Below are 17780 nucleotides of genomic sequence, written 5' to 3' on the forward strand. Positions count from 1 at the left end.
TGTTATTGTAAGTCTAAATCGCATGCATCGAATTGCGTCGCAGGACTAACGGCGTTATCAGAACTTATCTTGACAACATCGACGTCACCATTGTAGGCGCGCGCGTTGGCTCCCGTCAGCAGCGCGCTGGCATGGCTGAGTGAGTCACATGAGCTCGCAGTCAGTCAGTTGCCACAGTCAGCCTCACTCAGCGTTCCTCACCGGGACCTGAGTTTGCCGCGTGTCGCGCCTCAGCCATCTGACATGGCATGTGTTCTCGCATCTTACTTCAAACACCGCGACATGTTACAGGAGCTGGTGGATGCAACCTTCCCCTCTCCCACATGTCAGCCCCAGTCACACTGTTGCTTGCCAACGGTGTGAACGTGGACGCCCCCACCGTCGCTGTCCACCACACACGACAGACGGCCCTGGGGTCGCGCACTCATCACTTGCATCGTCCAGAGTCGTTTGTGTGCGCAAACGTCTGGACCGCGTTCTTGCGCCGATCCTGGCGATCACGCAGAAAGAGGAGGAACTCCAAACACGTTGGAGAGTGACAGAAGAATCGCATTGGAGGAGCGATATTGTGACGGATCTTCACATTTGCAGGTTCTGCGGCGTTTTTTCCCAGACCTGGCCTTTCTTTCTCTCGATACCCCCCGCTTCCGCAAATCGGAATGCGAAATATGTATGCGCGCTTGTGTGCGCAAAAGGAGCGAGGCTTATTGTGGCTGATAAGCTCTCTCGCCTGTTTTTCCCTTATTGATACCCCCACCATTCAGCCATCGTTTAGATAGATACCCCATTTGAATTTTACTGCTCGTCTTACCTTGACAACAAGAAACATATCCTTGCCCTGTTCACATAGATTGCGCTTTTCGTGATGCCCGCCCTGAACTAGGATAGCGATGTGATGGGGATGTGATGGGCTTCGTTAGCTGAATTTTGGTGTGTGATTGTTGAGATGTGTGGCGCTCCCAGAGCGGGCTTCGGTAGTTCTACCATGTTTCTTCTGCATGATGCAGCGAACCCGAAGCCGTGGTGGAGTATCGCTTTCCCTCTCCTATGTGTGCTCGAGTCGCGAATGAAAAAGCAAATTGCTGAACGACCAGTTGGGCGCTGTACACGCAACGTCATTTTGCAGAGTCTCGCATGCTGAGTATAATATTGTCGCTGGGAGGCCCTACCGTCCCAATTCGGCAATCCCTTACTATGCGCTCCCTGGAAACATGCCTCAGAATCCTTCCCTTCCTCATCGTCAATATTTCCCATATATCGCGAAGATGTCCTAAATTAAGCTTTGCTTGAAATCTCGCGGGATCCGTCGGTACTGGACGAACATTCTTCTCTTGCACGGATCCGCATATCGGTCATGCTGTATCACCATACAGTCTGGCTGGACCTGCAGTGCTGATAAGCTGCATGCTTGCCTCACCTAAATTAGTCCGCACGCAAGCTGTCCAGGAACGACACGCGATTTGTGCGAGACAATTCAGTAATTTTGCGTCCCCCGCTGTAGTCTTGCGAATGCCGTGGGGCAGAGTACACAGTACATCTAAAAAGAGGGGCGAAATGCGTGTGGCTGGTAGACGGTGTAGAGAAGTCCGGGATGAGAATCCTTAGTCGGGCGCTTCGCTTGGAGCAAGCCTTGAAGCGGAAAGGAGTGTGAATAATTCATCACGCAACTAAGGCAATGTGTGCCCAACTTCATGACACCCACCCCCGTTTCTGCGATACCGTTGGGTATAGCTCGAACGGTGTAAGACGCTGTTGAGAGCTAATGACACGGCCTGAAGCAGCTTTGCTAAATTGTTTCTTCATGCCGAGAGGAAACACGAGGGTTTTGTAGCTACTATGAACTGGCATGCATATATCACGACCGGGGAACGACGCTCGCATGCCAGATCGGCGGAGCTTTGACTTGGTTGAAGCTGACGGGGCGGGAGTAGATCGATTGTGCTTGGTTAGCGACGTGTGCTTCTGTGTCTCCTGCCTCTGCAGCGGCACGTTATGCTTTGTGCTTGGTTCAACGACAGAGGGTGGTGGTTCCTGGGCCGTATATGTAGGTATCAACACATTAGTCGGGCATGGATTGCAAGACGTTACCATGCCCCCGCGATACAAGCGGCTGGGTTTGAATGTGAAGTCGGAACTACCATCTCCTGGGGTCTCGCACGTCATGCGCGAGGTGTTGATGTTTCTTCCGGGACGGGCCATGGCTTGTGCAGGATAGTCGTTCAGGGACCGTGACCTTTGTGCCACCAACTTACATATCCGCTCCCGAGCGTTGCGGGTTGAGCGCGTTGCGCAAAAAGCTTGGGCGCGATGCGCTAGCTGCCACGGTCAAGGCCGCGCAGTATGCGAACGGCTGGCCAAGCGGCAGGAGAGAAAATTGTGAACATGTCGTGATGGCGCTACCGTCACCGTACTTTGAGAAGAGTCATGGCAGCGTCGAGAACAGAGAGTCGTTATATGCATCGAGTCGACGAGGCATGTCGCATATTTGAGCACGTAGGGATCATCCTTTACGGGCCGGTCCAAGGCGGCCGCACCGCGATCTGATACGCTGGTTTCGAGCGCGAAAGTGTGATGATTGTGCGGTAGGCACATGTGCTGGCCAATGAGGGCGGCCATCTCGTGTACTCTGTCGACCCCAGTCTTCCGCGTCTTCGTCCCTGTGCCGTTCAGCCCTCTGAGAGGCTGGTCTGTAAACCCACGCAGGCACGCCGGCGCGAACCTAACCATTAACGTGCGGTGTCACCAACTTGGCTTCCAGGATGGCAGCATGCGTCTGCTTCGTTCGTCGAGTCCCCGAAGGTCCAATGTCGACCTTTCACAGCTGGCGAGCGAATGAGGCTGCGCAACCCCAGCCCGTTAACGCCTTTTGCTGCCGGGTATGCTGCTCGTTGGCTGGACGGCACCAACCGATGCCATTCGTACTATTTCGAGCGAGTATCAGTCGGGCTTTGGAGCTCTAAGCGCCGTTAGTGATAGGCGGGCGTCCACGCGCTTCAACTCACACATCGCCTGCGCTGTTGTCGCTTTTTCTCTACCTTCTCGCTGCTTGCTTGCTTGTCTGTCTCTTCAGCTGCACGTTGTTGTACCGCCGCATAAGACGAAAGCGGTACCCAAGTTCTGTTTAACCGCCTCAACTTTGATCCCTGTAGAGACCGGGGCGGGGCCAAAGGGTACCCTCCTCCAGACGCCGTGGAGCTGTCAGCGCATTGCTGTTTAGCGCGCTCTTGCTCTCTGCAGTGAGTTGGATTCCCCTGACGTCTTGCAGTTTCACACTCGCTCTTGTGCAAGCTCCTGATTGTACTCCCGTTATCCCAAATCGCCCTCGTCTTCAACGTTATGCGCTTCGCGGGCCCTTGCGGACTCGACCCGACTGACGACCACCCATAGATCCAGCCCTCACCATGTCGACTGGACTAAGACAGCGCGCGAATTCCAATTCCATCAAAAGCAACTCGGTTCGGTCCACAGACGTCAAGCTCAAACCCCCGACGCCGGGCCAAGATGAGTTCGCATTCGAACCCTGTGCGGCAACCGGCTCCTTCCTGCTCTATGCGCAACGCAACGTAATACTGGTCCTCCACCACGACACACTGGCGATAGAGCGCCGCTTTGATAGGCACCGGGAAGATGTATCGTGGATATCAGTCGACACAACAAGCGAAAGAGGTGCCGGCCGGTTAGTCGTCTCGTACGACGCCGGCTCGACTGCAATTGTATGGGACTTGTTCACGGGCGACGAGGTGGCGAGATTTGCGTCGTATGAGCAGATCCGCGTCGCGACATGGATGAGGAACGGAAACGTTGCTTTTGGTGAGTGACGGGTCGGGCAGTCGCCATTGCCTGTTCGGGTGCTAACATGTGCATAGGGAACGCGCAGGGCAACATCATCCTGTTCGAGCCTTCCACATCCGAACACCTCTCCGCCAGAACCATCTTCGACCCAATTACCGCACTCGCACCAGCTTCAGACTGCAGAACATTCGCCATTGGGTGCGTACAAGAGGCATCTAGTGAATTGGGCATCAATGCTAACACCCGCAGGTATCTCAATGGCTCAATCCTCATCGCCACCCTGCAGCCATCCTTCACAATCCTGCACACTCTCACCACGCCAAGAAACCCGTCCCCTATTGCAGGTCTTGCCTGGCATGGCTCTTCATCAAAGCAAAAGTCCGAGATGTTGGCGGCCCAAACATCAGACGGTGACCTCCGAGTATGGAGTGTTCCCAAGGCCCAACACGGCAGTGACGCCCCATGTGTAATCCGTGTGCTCAACCAGAAGGAACAGAGAGAGCCCGGACCTTGCTGGTTTGCCTGGTCAAAGAACGGCAGGATCATACAGTACACCGAAGGGTATGTATCTTGGCATGCGCTGTCAATTCGTCCTCCACGCTAACACGTGATATATAGTCAAACCTGCGCATGGGATGTCCGCACCAAGAGAGTGTCATACGAAACTGTGCCAACAACTGATGGCATCGCTGCTATCTGCAACTACGGTCCGACTGCTACCCTCTTCACCATTGGACGCAACTCGAGCATCCAGCAATACGACATCAACCCCAGCAATGGACCTGCCACCATGGTCGCTAACGTTCAGCATGCGCCTGCAAACACGCCTCCATCTCCACCAAGCTCTCTAGACGAACAACAAAAGCAGATGGAGACCCCCCTTACTGCTCTCCCATCGAAGTCGCTCCCACTCATGCTTGCCGACTCAGAAAGTAGCGCGGACGAGGGTGTCGCCATGTCACCGCTGCAGAAGATCGCCCAAGAGATGGACCAGCTAGAAGAGGAGCGCCGCGATCGTGTTGGTCCCCTCAGTCCTGTATCCAGCCGGGGCTCCCAGAGCTCCCGATCATCTGGCAGCGGCCGCGCTCCCCGTTACCGATACGACAGACCATCGCATGGCTCAGCGTCGCAGAGGTCCACCAGATCGAAGAGCTCGAACGGCTCCGGTACCATCTTCTCGTCCGGCACATCGTCCCTTGCTGGCACCTCAACACGTGAAAGCGTTTCCATTCGATCAATATCATCAGCTGCATCTTCATCCCGGTACGGCTCCTCAGCTCTCCGCAAAGAAGTCCTGCGAAGCCCGGAAGAATCCAAGAAGAACCAACACATGGATCTCTTCCCGTTCACCAAAATGAGGCTGAGCGACGTACCTTTCCGCCCCACGGATCTTGGGCCAGATCGCACCCCAGACGATCTTCGACTCAACATGCTCAAGGTAGTGTTTGGTTGGGACCAAGACATTGAGGATCTAGTGCAGGATGAACTGGCACGTCATTCCCCCGGTTCGGCCGCTGCTGTCCTTCTTTCGAAATGGCTGGGTGACCTCGGCGCTGATCTCATGGCTTCCATGGTTGGTTCCGAGTCAATGACTTCGTCTGACTGGATGTTGCTTGCTCTGAGCAACATGGGTCAAGGCTCGCAAAAGAAGGTCGGTGAAGCCTTCGTTCAGCGTCTCCTGGAGAAGGGCGACATCCACCCCGCCGTGGCCATCTTCCTCGGACTGGGTGAATACAACGACGCCATCGAGGTCTACGTGTCTCGGAAATATTACATGGAGGCCATCCTGCTGACATGTTTGACATTCCCAACTGACTGGCAGAGGCAATCTTTTCTAGTCCGCAAATGGGGAGAACATGCAGTTCAACACGGCAGAGCGGAGCTAGCCGTGCGCTGTTTCTCTTGCATGGGTCTCGAAACTACAGAGCCCTGGTTCTCACCACGTGCGCAGGATGCCGTTTTCTCTGCGCAGAAGCAAGCGCTTCTTGGCTCACAAATGAGCCCCCCTCTGTCGCCTCCTAGTGGTAGTGTTGGCAGTAGCCGAGTCGCGGCCAGGATGGCCTCACTCAAGCTCGTCACGGACTTCACGCGCGGACCTCAACCCAGGCAGATCGTCCGAGAAGAGGACGAAAAGACACCCATGAACGCCGGTGTCACGCCTATCGCAGAATCAGCTATCAGCCCAGCTGTAGGCCATGGTGGTTGGCTTGGTCGTGCTGCACGTGATGCCTCCAGGGAGCCGTCATCGGCACGTACTGCCACACCAGGTTCATACAGCAGGAAGCGTTTCCCTTCGCGATCTGACGCTGGTCGCAAGACTACCAACAACGAAGTCCTTGCATCGTTGGCTATCCCAGATCGAGGCCAACGTAACGAATCTCATCCAAGAACTGCCATTGACAATATCGGCCGCGAAGCGGAGACCCTACCATTCTCGACGCGCCGAGCAACAAGCGGTTCCAAAGATTTCGTCCTTTCCGCAGCGACTTTCAACCCAGGGAAATCGAGCGATCACCTACCTTCCCCAGCAGCTGGAGTGTTCGATGTTCTCGAGAAGAAACGTGCCGAGTCTCGCGGTAGCTCACGCAGTCGGAACATTCAAGAGCTTCACCTTGACATGCCGGACGCTGTAGTTGAAACAGGTCCAGAGACAGGTTACAGCAACAGCAGACTCAGTCCACCTCTCACCGGCGCAAGCATCAAGAGCGCCAAGGCACGCAGCATTGATCAGTACATCAGCAGTCTGGAAGAAGCAAACCACTATTCTCAGAACCGCGCCAACTCCAGAAACGAGGAGAGGCCAGCTTCGCGCACCGCACGCACTCGTAGTCGCACTCGTGAGGAGTCGCAGAACCGCGGACGATCAGGTGTTCGCTACATTCGTCAAGGAAAGCGTTCCCCATCCTCACCTGTGCCAATGTCTCCTGAAGACGCAGGTATCTACTCTTCACAGAAGAAGGAAATGGGAACTAGCACGGAAGATTTCGATGATGAGAGGTTCTACAAGATGAGCATTGCTTCTCCGGCTGTCACAGAATCTGTTGCCAGCACCCGCACTGCACGCAGCCGGGCACGACAGGGAGTCAGCAAGACAAGATCCTCGTCCAAGGCAGCGACTCGCCGCACTGAGTCTCCTGAAGGTGCCGTACGGGCCCGAAGCAGAGGCGCTAGCCGCGCGTCAAGTCGTCGTCCAGTTGAGGGTCGCGGACGAAGCGCTCAGCGCGGAGAGCACTCCCCCGTCTCTCCTCAACCCATGCAGCGCGATGATGATGAAGGATTTGCTGGATATGAGCCCCCTCGCCAGCGACACCGCAGCAGTAGCCGCCGGCCTTCTGACAGTGCTATGAGCAGTCGTCGAGAGGCCTCCGAAGAGCGCCGCGCACCACGAGACCGATCTGTGAGCCGAAAGCCCACGCCATTCCTGAGGGAATCTAGCCGCACACGAGGCTACGGACGCGATGCTTCTCCTGATTCCCTGACTTCAGGACGTTCGGGCGCGTCGCGCATGCGCCCTGCCACGTTGTCAAGGAGGGCCCTGGCCGCTCGTGAGTTGGAAGAGCGCAGACTGTCTTTGGCTCGCCGGCCATCCGCTCCAGTCATTCCCCATCCTGGAGATCTCGCATTCCGACCAGTGTCTCACGAGCGGTCGAACACTGATGACATGCTAAACTCAATGTCGATGTATCGCGATCCAATTACGAGAAGCCAAACAGCGGATCCGGAGATGACCAAGAGAATCGGCGGCGCAGGACCAACATCGACGACATCTGTACCAATTGGTCTTCCAGCCAATCCTCGTGCCATGCGTCATCCTAGATACATGACTGCTGACCCAAATGATGAGGATGACATCCCAGCAGTGCCAAGTATCCCGGACAACATGCAATTTCAAGACTCGCACTCCGGAGAAACAGACGACATTGGGCCTCTACTGCCAGCAACCACTTTTGGTCAGCCTACTGCACCTCCAAGGTCCATGTCAGCGCCTCCGCAGGACATCCTTCCATCCAGCACCTACAACTCGCCTACCTTCCCGATGGGCAGACGCCCCTCTGTAGGTGGATCTCGCGGTCACTCTCGCCAGAACACGATGCCCGATGTCCTGCCTCAGACCAACTACAAGCGCCATAGCCCACCGCCCATCACTGCGAGCATCGCCGAGACAATCCATGAGAATCAAAACCACAACCAAGTCATCATCATCGACCAGGAAGAAGACAGGGCCCCTCCTCTGCTATCTCAGCTCCAGCATCTAGCAACCCCACCGCCTCCGCCACCACCACCGCTAAACCTTGGCGGTCACAACGGCATCGGTATGATTAACATTGCTATCGATAGCAACAGTCCCGGCGAAAAGCCCATGGAAGTGTCACCTACCAACCCTTCCGCTACAGGCTCCCCACATGCACACCGTCGGGGACGCGGCAGTGTGAGCGAAAACCTGGGTATGACATTCAAGCGCGTAACTGAACGCATGCGTAGCACCAGCCGTGGGCCTCAGCGCGCCAAGTCCCCACCTATCACTATGACCCGCGCTGAGCGATCCCCCTACGAGAGCGTACCAGAGTTCTCCTTCCCCCGTGGACCAAACACGAGATCCCCTCCTGGCGACTCGGGCAACCACCACGACTCGTACTTCAACCAGGTTCCTCCTCCGCCTCCGCCGCCACCACCGATGCCCCAGCCCATGGAGCAAGTCATTCCTCCGGACAACGGTCAGCCTTTCTACAGGAACCCCAAGGAGCTCCGCGCCAATATGCCTCCCAACACCCTCCAAGCTGGTGTATACCAGGGCGGCGAAAACACCCCCATGATCTAGGCTCTTAGGCCTTCATCACCCTTTTCCTCATATACCATGTACAACTGAGACGGCCTACTATAACGACAAACCTTTGCATCTTCAACACTCTCCCTGGCAACCTTGACCGTTGATAACAATATCTACTTCTCCACCACCTCCTTTGGCATCTTTTTACCATCATCAAGCGTGTCATTACCGCATTGCTCTTTTTATCCTTGCCTTTCTTGTTCTCGTAGTATCATTTAGCGAGTTGGGTTGCAGTTCAGTTTATCTTGTTGTCCACACATGTTTTGTATCTTCAAGCCAAAGACCTGGATCTGGGAAAACTACCTTATCTTTTCCCACTAACGCTTCGCGGCGGATTATGTCGATACCCTTTTTTTGTATGTAGTTAGCTGTTTGGCATTTTTGTGTTTTCGAACGGGGCGGGCTGGCGGGTATTAGCATTGCATTCGGAGGATGAGGATTAAGGGAGAGAGGATTCGCATTAGGCGGATTGACGGGTCTGTGGTTTATGGTACATGGGGAAAAGAGCTGGAAATCTTTCATCTTCAACGTTAATGTACATGCTTCATGATTGCGCTTTCTTGCTTACCTTGGCCCTGCTACGTCTGTCCTTTGCTGCTCTGCTCTGCTCTGCTCTGCCCTGCTATCGTTCTCGCACCGTACTTTTGCCCAAAGCGACTCAACCCCACCACCATGTCTATACAACATCACTGTTGCCACGAAATTGCTCAGCCTCTGATTACCGCGCGCGATGTTTCCTACTCAATATACCAAAGATAAGCGCCTCACGGCACCAAAAGCTCGCTATCATTCTCCTTACAACACTCTTTTACTGTCAGGGTACGAGAGTAGGATTAATAAGGACATCTTTAGTCTATTTCAGTCTAATCTAACTCTATCCACTCTCTACATCTTGCACGGGATAAGTGTTGAAGGAAATACCAAGTGAATAGATACATGCATCTTGTTGATGTATCCACTACTTCGCTAACCTTCTGTCATGCTGACCCCCGACGTACATCCCATCGCCTCGTACTCATATCCATGTAGTAGATGGGGTATCGCATACATCCAAACCATATCGCCGTGCCTCTTGGTCAACTGATCCGTGGCACCAAACGTATGTCTCATCATGTGCATATCCGATATGCTGAGGTCTCCGATATCGATGATTGTAAGGCTATGCAAGATGAAGACCTAGCATAGAGATACGTCATCTCAATCTATGTTGTGTGGACTGCGGTATAGAAAGCGCCCGTATTCGTTAGGATGTCGTCGAAATGCTGATGTCTCGTCACTGTCACGTGGATATGCATGTTCCGTTCACGTAGCGGTGTTGGTATTGGCGACAGGTGCAGGAGCGGGAGCAACGGCAGCTGGGGCAGTCGAGGCAGCATCGCCAGCACCCGCAGCGGGAACAGGACCAGCATGTGCGCCGCCTCTAGCACCTCCACGACCACCACGTCCTCCACGAGGTGCAAAGTTGCCACGAGCGCCGCCACGAGCAGGCCTAGTCGGTGGACCGTTGAAGCGAGGAGCTCTGGCGACCTTTTCTTTCCGTTCAAGAACCTGAACAGCGCCTTGGGCGATCTTGATGGGGCTGGCGGCCATGGCTTTCTTGAGACCATCCGGCTCGGCAAAGTCGACATAGGCGAAGCCCTTACGCTTGTCAATCTCGACTTTGTCAATACCTCCAAAGGTCTTCATGACTTCTTCGATGAGGGGCTCGGTGATACCCTGGCTGGGATTGGCATGCTTCAGGAACGCTTGCTTGCTCGTGGGTGCGGGCACAGGTTGAGCTGGTGCTGCTTTGGGGGCATTGTTGTGCGCCTGGGCGGGTCCCGCATCGGCCTTTGCTGGAGTAGAGTGCGACTGTGTAGGAGCGGGGCTGTTTCTGGCTGCGGCAGGCTCGGTGGGTGGAGCTCGTGAAGCAGCTGGACCCTTGGGAGCCGTCGGAGTCTGAGCCTGAGGCTTCTTCAAGATTTGCGGCGCAGGAGTCTTCAACGGCGTCTGGGGCTTTACATCGCTGGCAGTAGCCTTGTCGTTGGGCTTGTCGCCCTGATTGGCCTTGAAAGCGCGGCGTTCTGCTCGAGTCGGGCGTTCCTTCCTGCTTGCCTGCGCATTCTTGTCCGGAGTTGCTGTTGCTGGTTGTGAAGCAGGCGACTCTTTGGCCTTTTCCTCGACTGCCTTGGTCTCCTTTGCTTGCGCATTGGACTCGGGCGCAGGCGTACCAACCTCGCGCTTCGTTCCACGTCGACGAGTTGGGACAGGTCCTACACCGAGGTCACGCTGCAGCATCGACTTTGCGAGTGCGACGTTACCACGCTTGCGCTCCGGTGCTGGGCTGGCAGAGGTCTTGTCCGCCAAGGCTGAGGCAGATTTGGAGGATGACGCTTCCTTGTTAAGGATCTTGACAGCCTCCTTAGAGGCTTGAGCCTTGTCAGCCTTGCTTATGCGGCGATTCTTATCTCCCGAGTTTAGGGCGTTCTCTTTGCCTGGCTTGGCGAGTATCTTCTTCTCACCATCATCCTTGCCTTCTCCACGACCTCGATTTGCCTTTGCGCTCGGCTTCTCCCTGTTAGCCTTCTTTTCCCGGAGCGCTTCGATCAGAGGAGTGGTTTTGACCTTCTCCTTCTGACCCTCATTGTCGGCGGCCGGGGGCTTGGTGATGGGGTTGGTGAGGCTCTCGAGGAAGTCCTTGAATTCCTGATCCTGATCGATGGTGCCCTGGCGGTTGTCGTTCCTACGGCGGCCACCAGGCATCTTCGGGTACGGAGCGTATTCGAGCGTAGGTGGGCCGACGAGGGCGGGGTCCTGCCATGACTTGGTGGCATCGTGGAAGGTGATTGCGCGCACGTGGTCGCCGAGCGCCTTGACGTGGTCCTGCTTGGTAACATGGATGTATGCGCGCGCTGGCTTGGAGGGTTTGGCGGCACTGAGGGGGTCAACAAGCTATCTTTAAAAGACAAGAAGGTGAAGAGTACTCAGTTGAAATCTTGCCCTTTCTGTAATTCATCCAATCGATCTTGCCAGCACCTAGCTTCCACTCGTCGCCTAGAGCCTCTATGAACTCGGTCTTAGTAAGACCAGGAGGAAGTCGCCGACATATTAGCTTCAGGCGGGGTTGGGCTGCTTTGGGCCCGCGAGGTGACTGGGCCGGGGCGTTCTTCTGGAGAAGTGTGACTGGCAGGACGCCGTTGGGGTTATTCGGAGGGGCCATGAGGGCGCGATGATGCTCGTTTGTGGGTGCAGTCGGTATGTTCGAGTAGGTAACGCTTCTCTATAGTTAGCTGTTAGCGATGGACGTTTATCATACACAAACATGATATATACCGTGGTTGTAGTCGTATTCAAGAGCTTGTGCCGGGTGAATTTATCGCGCGTGTCGCTGGACAGAGGTGTGGTGGAGGAGAGAGCGCCGATTCTTAGATGAGGACATTGGAGGGCCACTCGAGAAGGCAGTACCAAACACGGCGATTGTTTTGGTGAGAGCTGCGGCAATGACGCAGCGACAACGGGCGCGCCTTCACGAGACAGTGGGCGAGGGCAGGCGCAACGGCAAGCGCCGAGGGGCGGCAGCTGCCCCACCGGCGCCCGCGTCTCGACTACACCTCAACCACGCCGATATATCCTCAAATACCCCGAACCTCACGCTGCCCACGACGCAGCGAATTGCCGCTGACTGCGCACACTTTCACTGCGACCCACGCTGACCCATGATACCCTATAGCGCATCCCTCAGCACCCCCATCGGCACACGACCCGCCTCCCTCCCGCCGCCATTGTCGCCTACCCCGACCTAAACGCACCGCATCGAGCTTCCCCTATTCATTCTGAGCTAGAGCACGACTGAAATATGGGCAAAGACAGCGACGTACCACAGCCAGGGCCCGCGCGCCTCGCAAAGGGCGCAGGGCCGGATGAATGGCTGGAGCAGGCCAAGCAATGCAAGTACCTGCCCGAGGCCGACATGAAGCGACTGTGTGAGATTGTCAAGGAATGTCTGATGGAGGGTGAGTCAAACGATGCCATATGATCCACGCGAGGGAGGAGAAGCATGGCTATTGTGTGGCATGGTATCCATACCCATATATGGGACTAACATGTCTTTCAGAATCCAACATTCAACCCGTACGAACACCCGTCACAGTATGCGGAGATATCCACGGCCAATTCTACGATCTGCTCGAGCTCTTCCGTGTCGCTGGCGGCATGCCCAACGACTCTCCTGCCGCGCCCCTCGCACCACCAGTCACATTACCAAGCACAATCAACCCCGCTGATCTCGAGCCTCCTACCAGCATAACAGACCCCAAGGTCAAGCGCAAGATGAAGAGAAGATTCCAGCGCGACCCAAACTACACTGGGCCAACAAGTCCTCCTGGCGGCGATGGCGATGAAGAGGGCGACGACGAAGAGGAGGAGGAACGCGGTCGAAGCAGGAGCGTTCACGACAGGCGGAGTCTTGGTTCGGCATCCGACGCAGACTCTACCAAGAACACAGTGGGTGGAAACGGCCAGCAGAACTTCATCTTCTTGGGTGACTTTGTCGACCGAGGATACTTCAGTCTCGAGACCTTTACCCTTCTCATGTGCTTGAAGGCGAAGTAGGTCAACTGGCACACAGAACTACATTAACGGTACTAATTGAAATAGATTCCCTGACCGCGTCACTCTCGTCCGCGGAAACCACGAGTCGAGACAAATCACCCAAGTCTACGGTTTCTACGAGGAATGTCAGACCAAATACGGCAACGCTTCGGTATGGAAGGCCTGCTGCCAAGTCTTCGATTTCCTTGCCCTAGCCGCTATCGTCGACGGAAAGGTGCTCTGCGTACACGGCGGTCTAAGTCCGGAAATCAGAACACTAGACCAGATCCGCGTTGTTGCGCGAGCCCAAGAAATCCCTCACGAGGGAGCCTTCTGTGATCTCGTATGGAGTGATCCGGAAGATGTCGACACGTGGGCTGTCTCACCCCGAGGAGCCGGCTGGCTTTTTGGAGACAAGGTGTCTTCAGAGGTATGCATTCATCTTCCTTCCCCCATTACCCCATCGCTGACTGTTGCAGTTCAACCACGTAAACGGTCTCCAACTCATCGCACGCGCCCATCAATTAGTCAACGAAGGCTACAAATACCACTTCAAAGACAAAGACGTTGTCACCGTTTGGTCCGCACCCAACTACTGCTACCGCTGCGGAAACGTCGCCTCCATCATGAACCTAGGCGAGGACCTCAAGCCCGAGTTTCAAATCTTCTCTGCCGTTCCAGATCATAAGCGCGCCGTCCCCGCGGGTCGTGGAGGTCGCGGAGAATACTTCTTGTAGAAGACGCTATACTGGTGTTGTGCGTTTATGGGCCGCAGGAGATCAACGATGTGGGCTACTGTGTATATGCATTCCTACGATGCGATGAGAAGTGGAGAATTGAATACCCCTGGGCGACGAATGAATGAAAGGAATGTATACGGTTGTTTTGCCTCGAAATAGGCGGCTTGTACGATATCGCGTTGATGACATCTTGTTGGTAGGACGAATGGTATAAATACGTTTCGCATGCCTATTCTCCCTGACGAAAGAACAGAGAGAAAAATCTCGTTCAATAGAAACAAAGCCGTGGCCGAGGGATAAGTTGGTGAGTGACGTGTGTTGGCGTGTGGGGCGGACCGTGTGATATGTGTTTGCTATGTAGTATTTGATAGCAAACATGATTGTCTGGCACTCACGACTCTACTCTCCCTTGGAATTGCTCAAGGACATAGAAACTTTTTCGTAGAATTTGACGCACGGCTGATGACGGGACCTGCCTGTTACGTGGGTGAAGCGGATCCGTGACTTGGGCAATTGGGTTATTATACAGCCCACCTACGCCCAACAAACCCTCTCTTACCATCTCCAACCAAGGTATTACCTGCCTACATGCGAAACACACAATGGGTGCATCAGCATCGAAAGCGCGCGCTACCAGCATGGACTTCCAAGTTTGGGAGGCTCTCCTACACACAGCTCAAACGCAAAAGCTCCGTCCCATCAGTACCAATCTGACGTTCGACACGACATCGTACACCATTTGGTCCCAGAAACATTGGCGATTGACTTTCGAGCATGCACCGCCTCCAAAGGATGCGCAATTACAGCCCTGCTTTCTCTTGAAGATCCCAGCGTCACAGCCTCCGGATTACACGCAGATCATACAGCAATTAGAAAAGGTCCAGGCCAAAGACGATGTGACCAGCTCAAGCTTTCTGCAACATGTTGTGGTCGCATCTCACGGCCGCTCGAGTCTGAAACTGGACGTCGAGGTCGCGGTCGCGCTGAACGCTCGAGGGGTGCAGACTCTCACGCTTGCGACCTTGCAGAGTGGCTGCGACATTGAAACTGGTCCTCACTTGCTGCATGGTAACGACCTCTGGAAGGTGGCTAGACTGTGCGATGATACCAATGGTGCTTTTGTGGCTGCTATTCGTCCAGGTGAAGAAGAAAAGTGAAATCTGCTCCGCATTCTAGAAGATGATGTACTAACGTCGTAACAAGCAGATTTGAGAATTTGCGGCTGTGCAGCGACCGATATCAGACGCTTAGCGTTGCCATACCGTCACGAGCGAGTGCACTCAATCTAACTGAGCAAGGACCGGGCTTGCGACTGAGCGGCATGAGGTTCGCAGTAAAAGACATGTACTCCGTCGCTGGCTTGAAAACTTCACTCTGCAGCCGACCGTACTATGCGGTCTCGAAACGAGCGGAAGTGACCGCTCCATGCATCACGAGATTGTTGAGCGAAGGTTGTACTCTAGTCGGGATGCTGAAGTTGAGTTCCTTCATTGGACGTGAAGAGCCGACTGAAGCCATTGACTACCCAGCACCGTTCAACCCCCGCGGAGACGGCTACCAATCACCGGCTGGCAGTAGCAGCGGAAGCGCAGCGGGCCTTGCGTCTTACGCGTGGTTGGACTTCACCCTTGGATCTGACAGTAAGTCAAAGTCTCAGCGGAAGAGTCGACCCTAAAGCATAGTAGCTACAGGAAGCGGGCGTCGCCCAGCATTTGTGAACGGCGTGTTTGCACTGCGCCTTTCTAAAGAACGTCTGCCACTCGAAGGAATGGTGCCTACTTTCGAGTAAGTTCATACCATTGCGTGATTGCTGCGAAGGGTTCACTGATTGTCAGTCGCTTCGACACGCAATGTATCTTCACTCGCGATATCAACAAGCTGGATACCATACTCCAAGTATGGCTCGACAATTGCGACATCGCAAAAGTGAAGGCTGATGTGAGTTCAATCCGGGCGGTTTGCAATCATATCGTCGGCTGTTTCTGATCATGATTAGCTGCCGAAAAGACTCCTGTATCCAGTGAACTTCTTCCCCGTCAACAACGAAGTACAGATGCAGCACGTGAAGAGCTTCGTCCAGGATTTCAGCGACTATTTGCAAGCGCCAATCACGGAGATTGACTTATCACTGGAATGGGAAAGGTCGCACCCAAAAACCGCGGATGGTGATTCACTAGATGGCTACTTGAGCGAGGTCTGGCTTCATTGAATCATCGCGATAGCGATGCTGACGTGCCCTAGGTCTCCACTAGAACCTTTTTGTATGACTTCTATCACAGCTTCGACAATTTCCGTGAAACGTACAGGCGCGAGTTCCAGAAGGAACCTTACGCCAATGAATACACACAGTGGAGATGGTGCGAGCCGTCGTCTCGGATATTGACGTGATCTAACTTCGCGCTAGGGATGTCGCCAAATTAGTGACGAAAGAAGAGCACGAGGATGCTGTGGCCCGCCTCGATACGTACAGAGACTGGCTACTCTCTGAAGTGTTTCAGGCGGACAGATACGAAACCTTGATGACTTTACCAGTCTCAGAGGTCGCACCAAACTACAGAGATCGGAAGACAGAGCCGCCCGGTAAGCAGAACGCCTCCGATACGCTGTATATCTCGCCCACTATCGAGGCTCCCGAAATTGTCGTTCCAAGTAGGTTGTATGCCCTGTAGTAGAAGAGACTGGGCTGATGAGCTCATTCAGTTGCAGAATTCCCGTACGCATCTCGGGTGAGCGGGCGCGAGGAGAAGCTTCCAATTGCAATATCGGTAGTAGGAAATCCTGGTGAGTCTTCTCTCTTCGCATGCGTCAGGAGCAAGTAAGGTCGGCTAATGCTGTTGTAGGTACCGACTTGGCACTCGTTGGTCTTGTGAGGGATTTTCTGAAAGCGTCCAAGAGACCTATGCGCGTTTCCATCGGATCGTCGATGTTCGATAGCAGCAGCCCCCAGAAGCCTGCAAGACTGGAATGCTGAAAAGGGCTCTATGAAAGAGAAATACTTAAGATCGTATGTGCAAAACACAGGAAGCATAAGGCGCGCTTTTGACTCAGACTGCGGTCTGGTCCTGATTCGGGCTGGTCATTGATATTGTGCTTCGGTATGTTTTGTTGTTAACAGCGTTATGGGGTATCTCAGATCCCAAAAAAATCAAGTCTCGAACAGGTAACAGCCCTCTACCAGGTGTGTGCTTCGGTATATGGTATGATTGACAAACCTAGGTAGCTTTGATGATGTGGAAGACATACTGGCTCGGACGCCCAATTGAAAGTGGGGGAGCTGCCTGCATCTCCGACCCAATCACAACAGCCCAGGCCGGGACGGCCCACCTGAGCCGCTACTTTCCTGCTCCGGTGATATTGCCCCTCTCCTACATCTTCCTCAACATCAATCGCACCCTTCATCTTTGGCATTGCGCCCTATAATCAAATTCATCGTCGCATTTCGACCATACATAGCGCCTGCTCGTAGTATGTATTACTGCAACTTTCAACCCACGAACATACAATTAGCAGACCAAAGACTCCCGCTTCAGTTTGCAAGCGCAATAAGCGTATCATGTCGTGGCGCTCACGAGGTTGAAGGCTGCAGTCGATTGCGCCTCTGGCGTCCAGACTATCTATTCAGCTGCGATTTGAGAGGTTGTAGTATTGCTAGAGTGTTTCGTGGCTGAATCCAGCCTCTCCAACTAAAGACTTCAGCCGCACCCGAACTTGGCTAGCATACGGAAACCTTCATGGAGGGATATGCTTATAGCCCGTCATTGCTCACCCACTTCATTCTCCACGCCTTACTAGAAGACTCATCCTTTCATTACACGCCTACTCAGAGATCACTCTTTAGAAGTGTGCCATAG

At 54.3% G+C, this 17780-nt stretch overlaps 3 protein-coding genes across 3 annotated transcripts; 2 read left to right on the forward strand and 1 right to left on the reverse strand.

Moving 5' to 3' along the window:
* Positions 1–3401: 3401 nt before the first annotated feature.
* Positions 3402–8611, forward strand: J4E79_004910 (uncharacterized protein; the record flags this gene model as incomplete). The annotated part of the gene is made up of 4 exons (XM_049353791.1): positions 3402–3810; positions 3867–3990; positions 4042–4353; positions 4411–8611. The coding sequence occupies 4 exons, from the start codon at positions 3402–3404 to the stop codon at positions 8609–8611; spliced, it is 5046 nt and encodes a 1681-aa protein (XP_049211411.1).
* A 1311-nt stretch (positions 8612–9922) lies between these two features.
* Positions 9923–11819, reverse strand: J4E79_004911 (uncharacterized protein; the record flags this gene model as incomplete). The annotated part of the gene is made up of 2 exons (XM_049353792.1): positions 9923–11534; positions 11584–11819. 2 exons carry the CDS (start codon positions 11817–11819, stop codon positions 9923–9925), a joined length of 1848 nt encoding a protein of 615 aa, XP_049211412.1.
* A 636-nt stretch (positions 11820–12455) lies between these two features.
* Positions 12456–13926, forward strand: J4E79_004912 (uncharacterized protein; the record flags this gene model as incomplete). The annotated part of the gene is made up of 4 exons (XM_049353793.1): positions 12456–12612; positions 12714–13206; positions 13256–13619; positions 13669–13926. 4 exons carry the CDS (start codon positions 12456–12458, stop codon positions 13924–13926), a joined length of 1272 nt encoding a protein of 423 aa, XP_049211413.1.
* Between the last annotated feature and the right edge of the window lie 3854 nt (positions 13927–17780).

This window comes from Alternaria viburni, assembly GCF_023758015.1.
Source record: "Alternaria viburni strain BMP 2772 chromosome Unknown scaffold_9, whole genome shotgun sequence".
NCBI lineage: Eukaryota > Fungi > Ascomycota > Dothideomycetes > Pleosporales > Pleosporaceae > Alternaria > Alternaria viburni.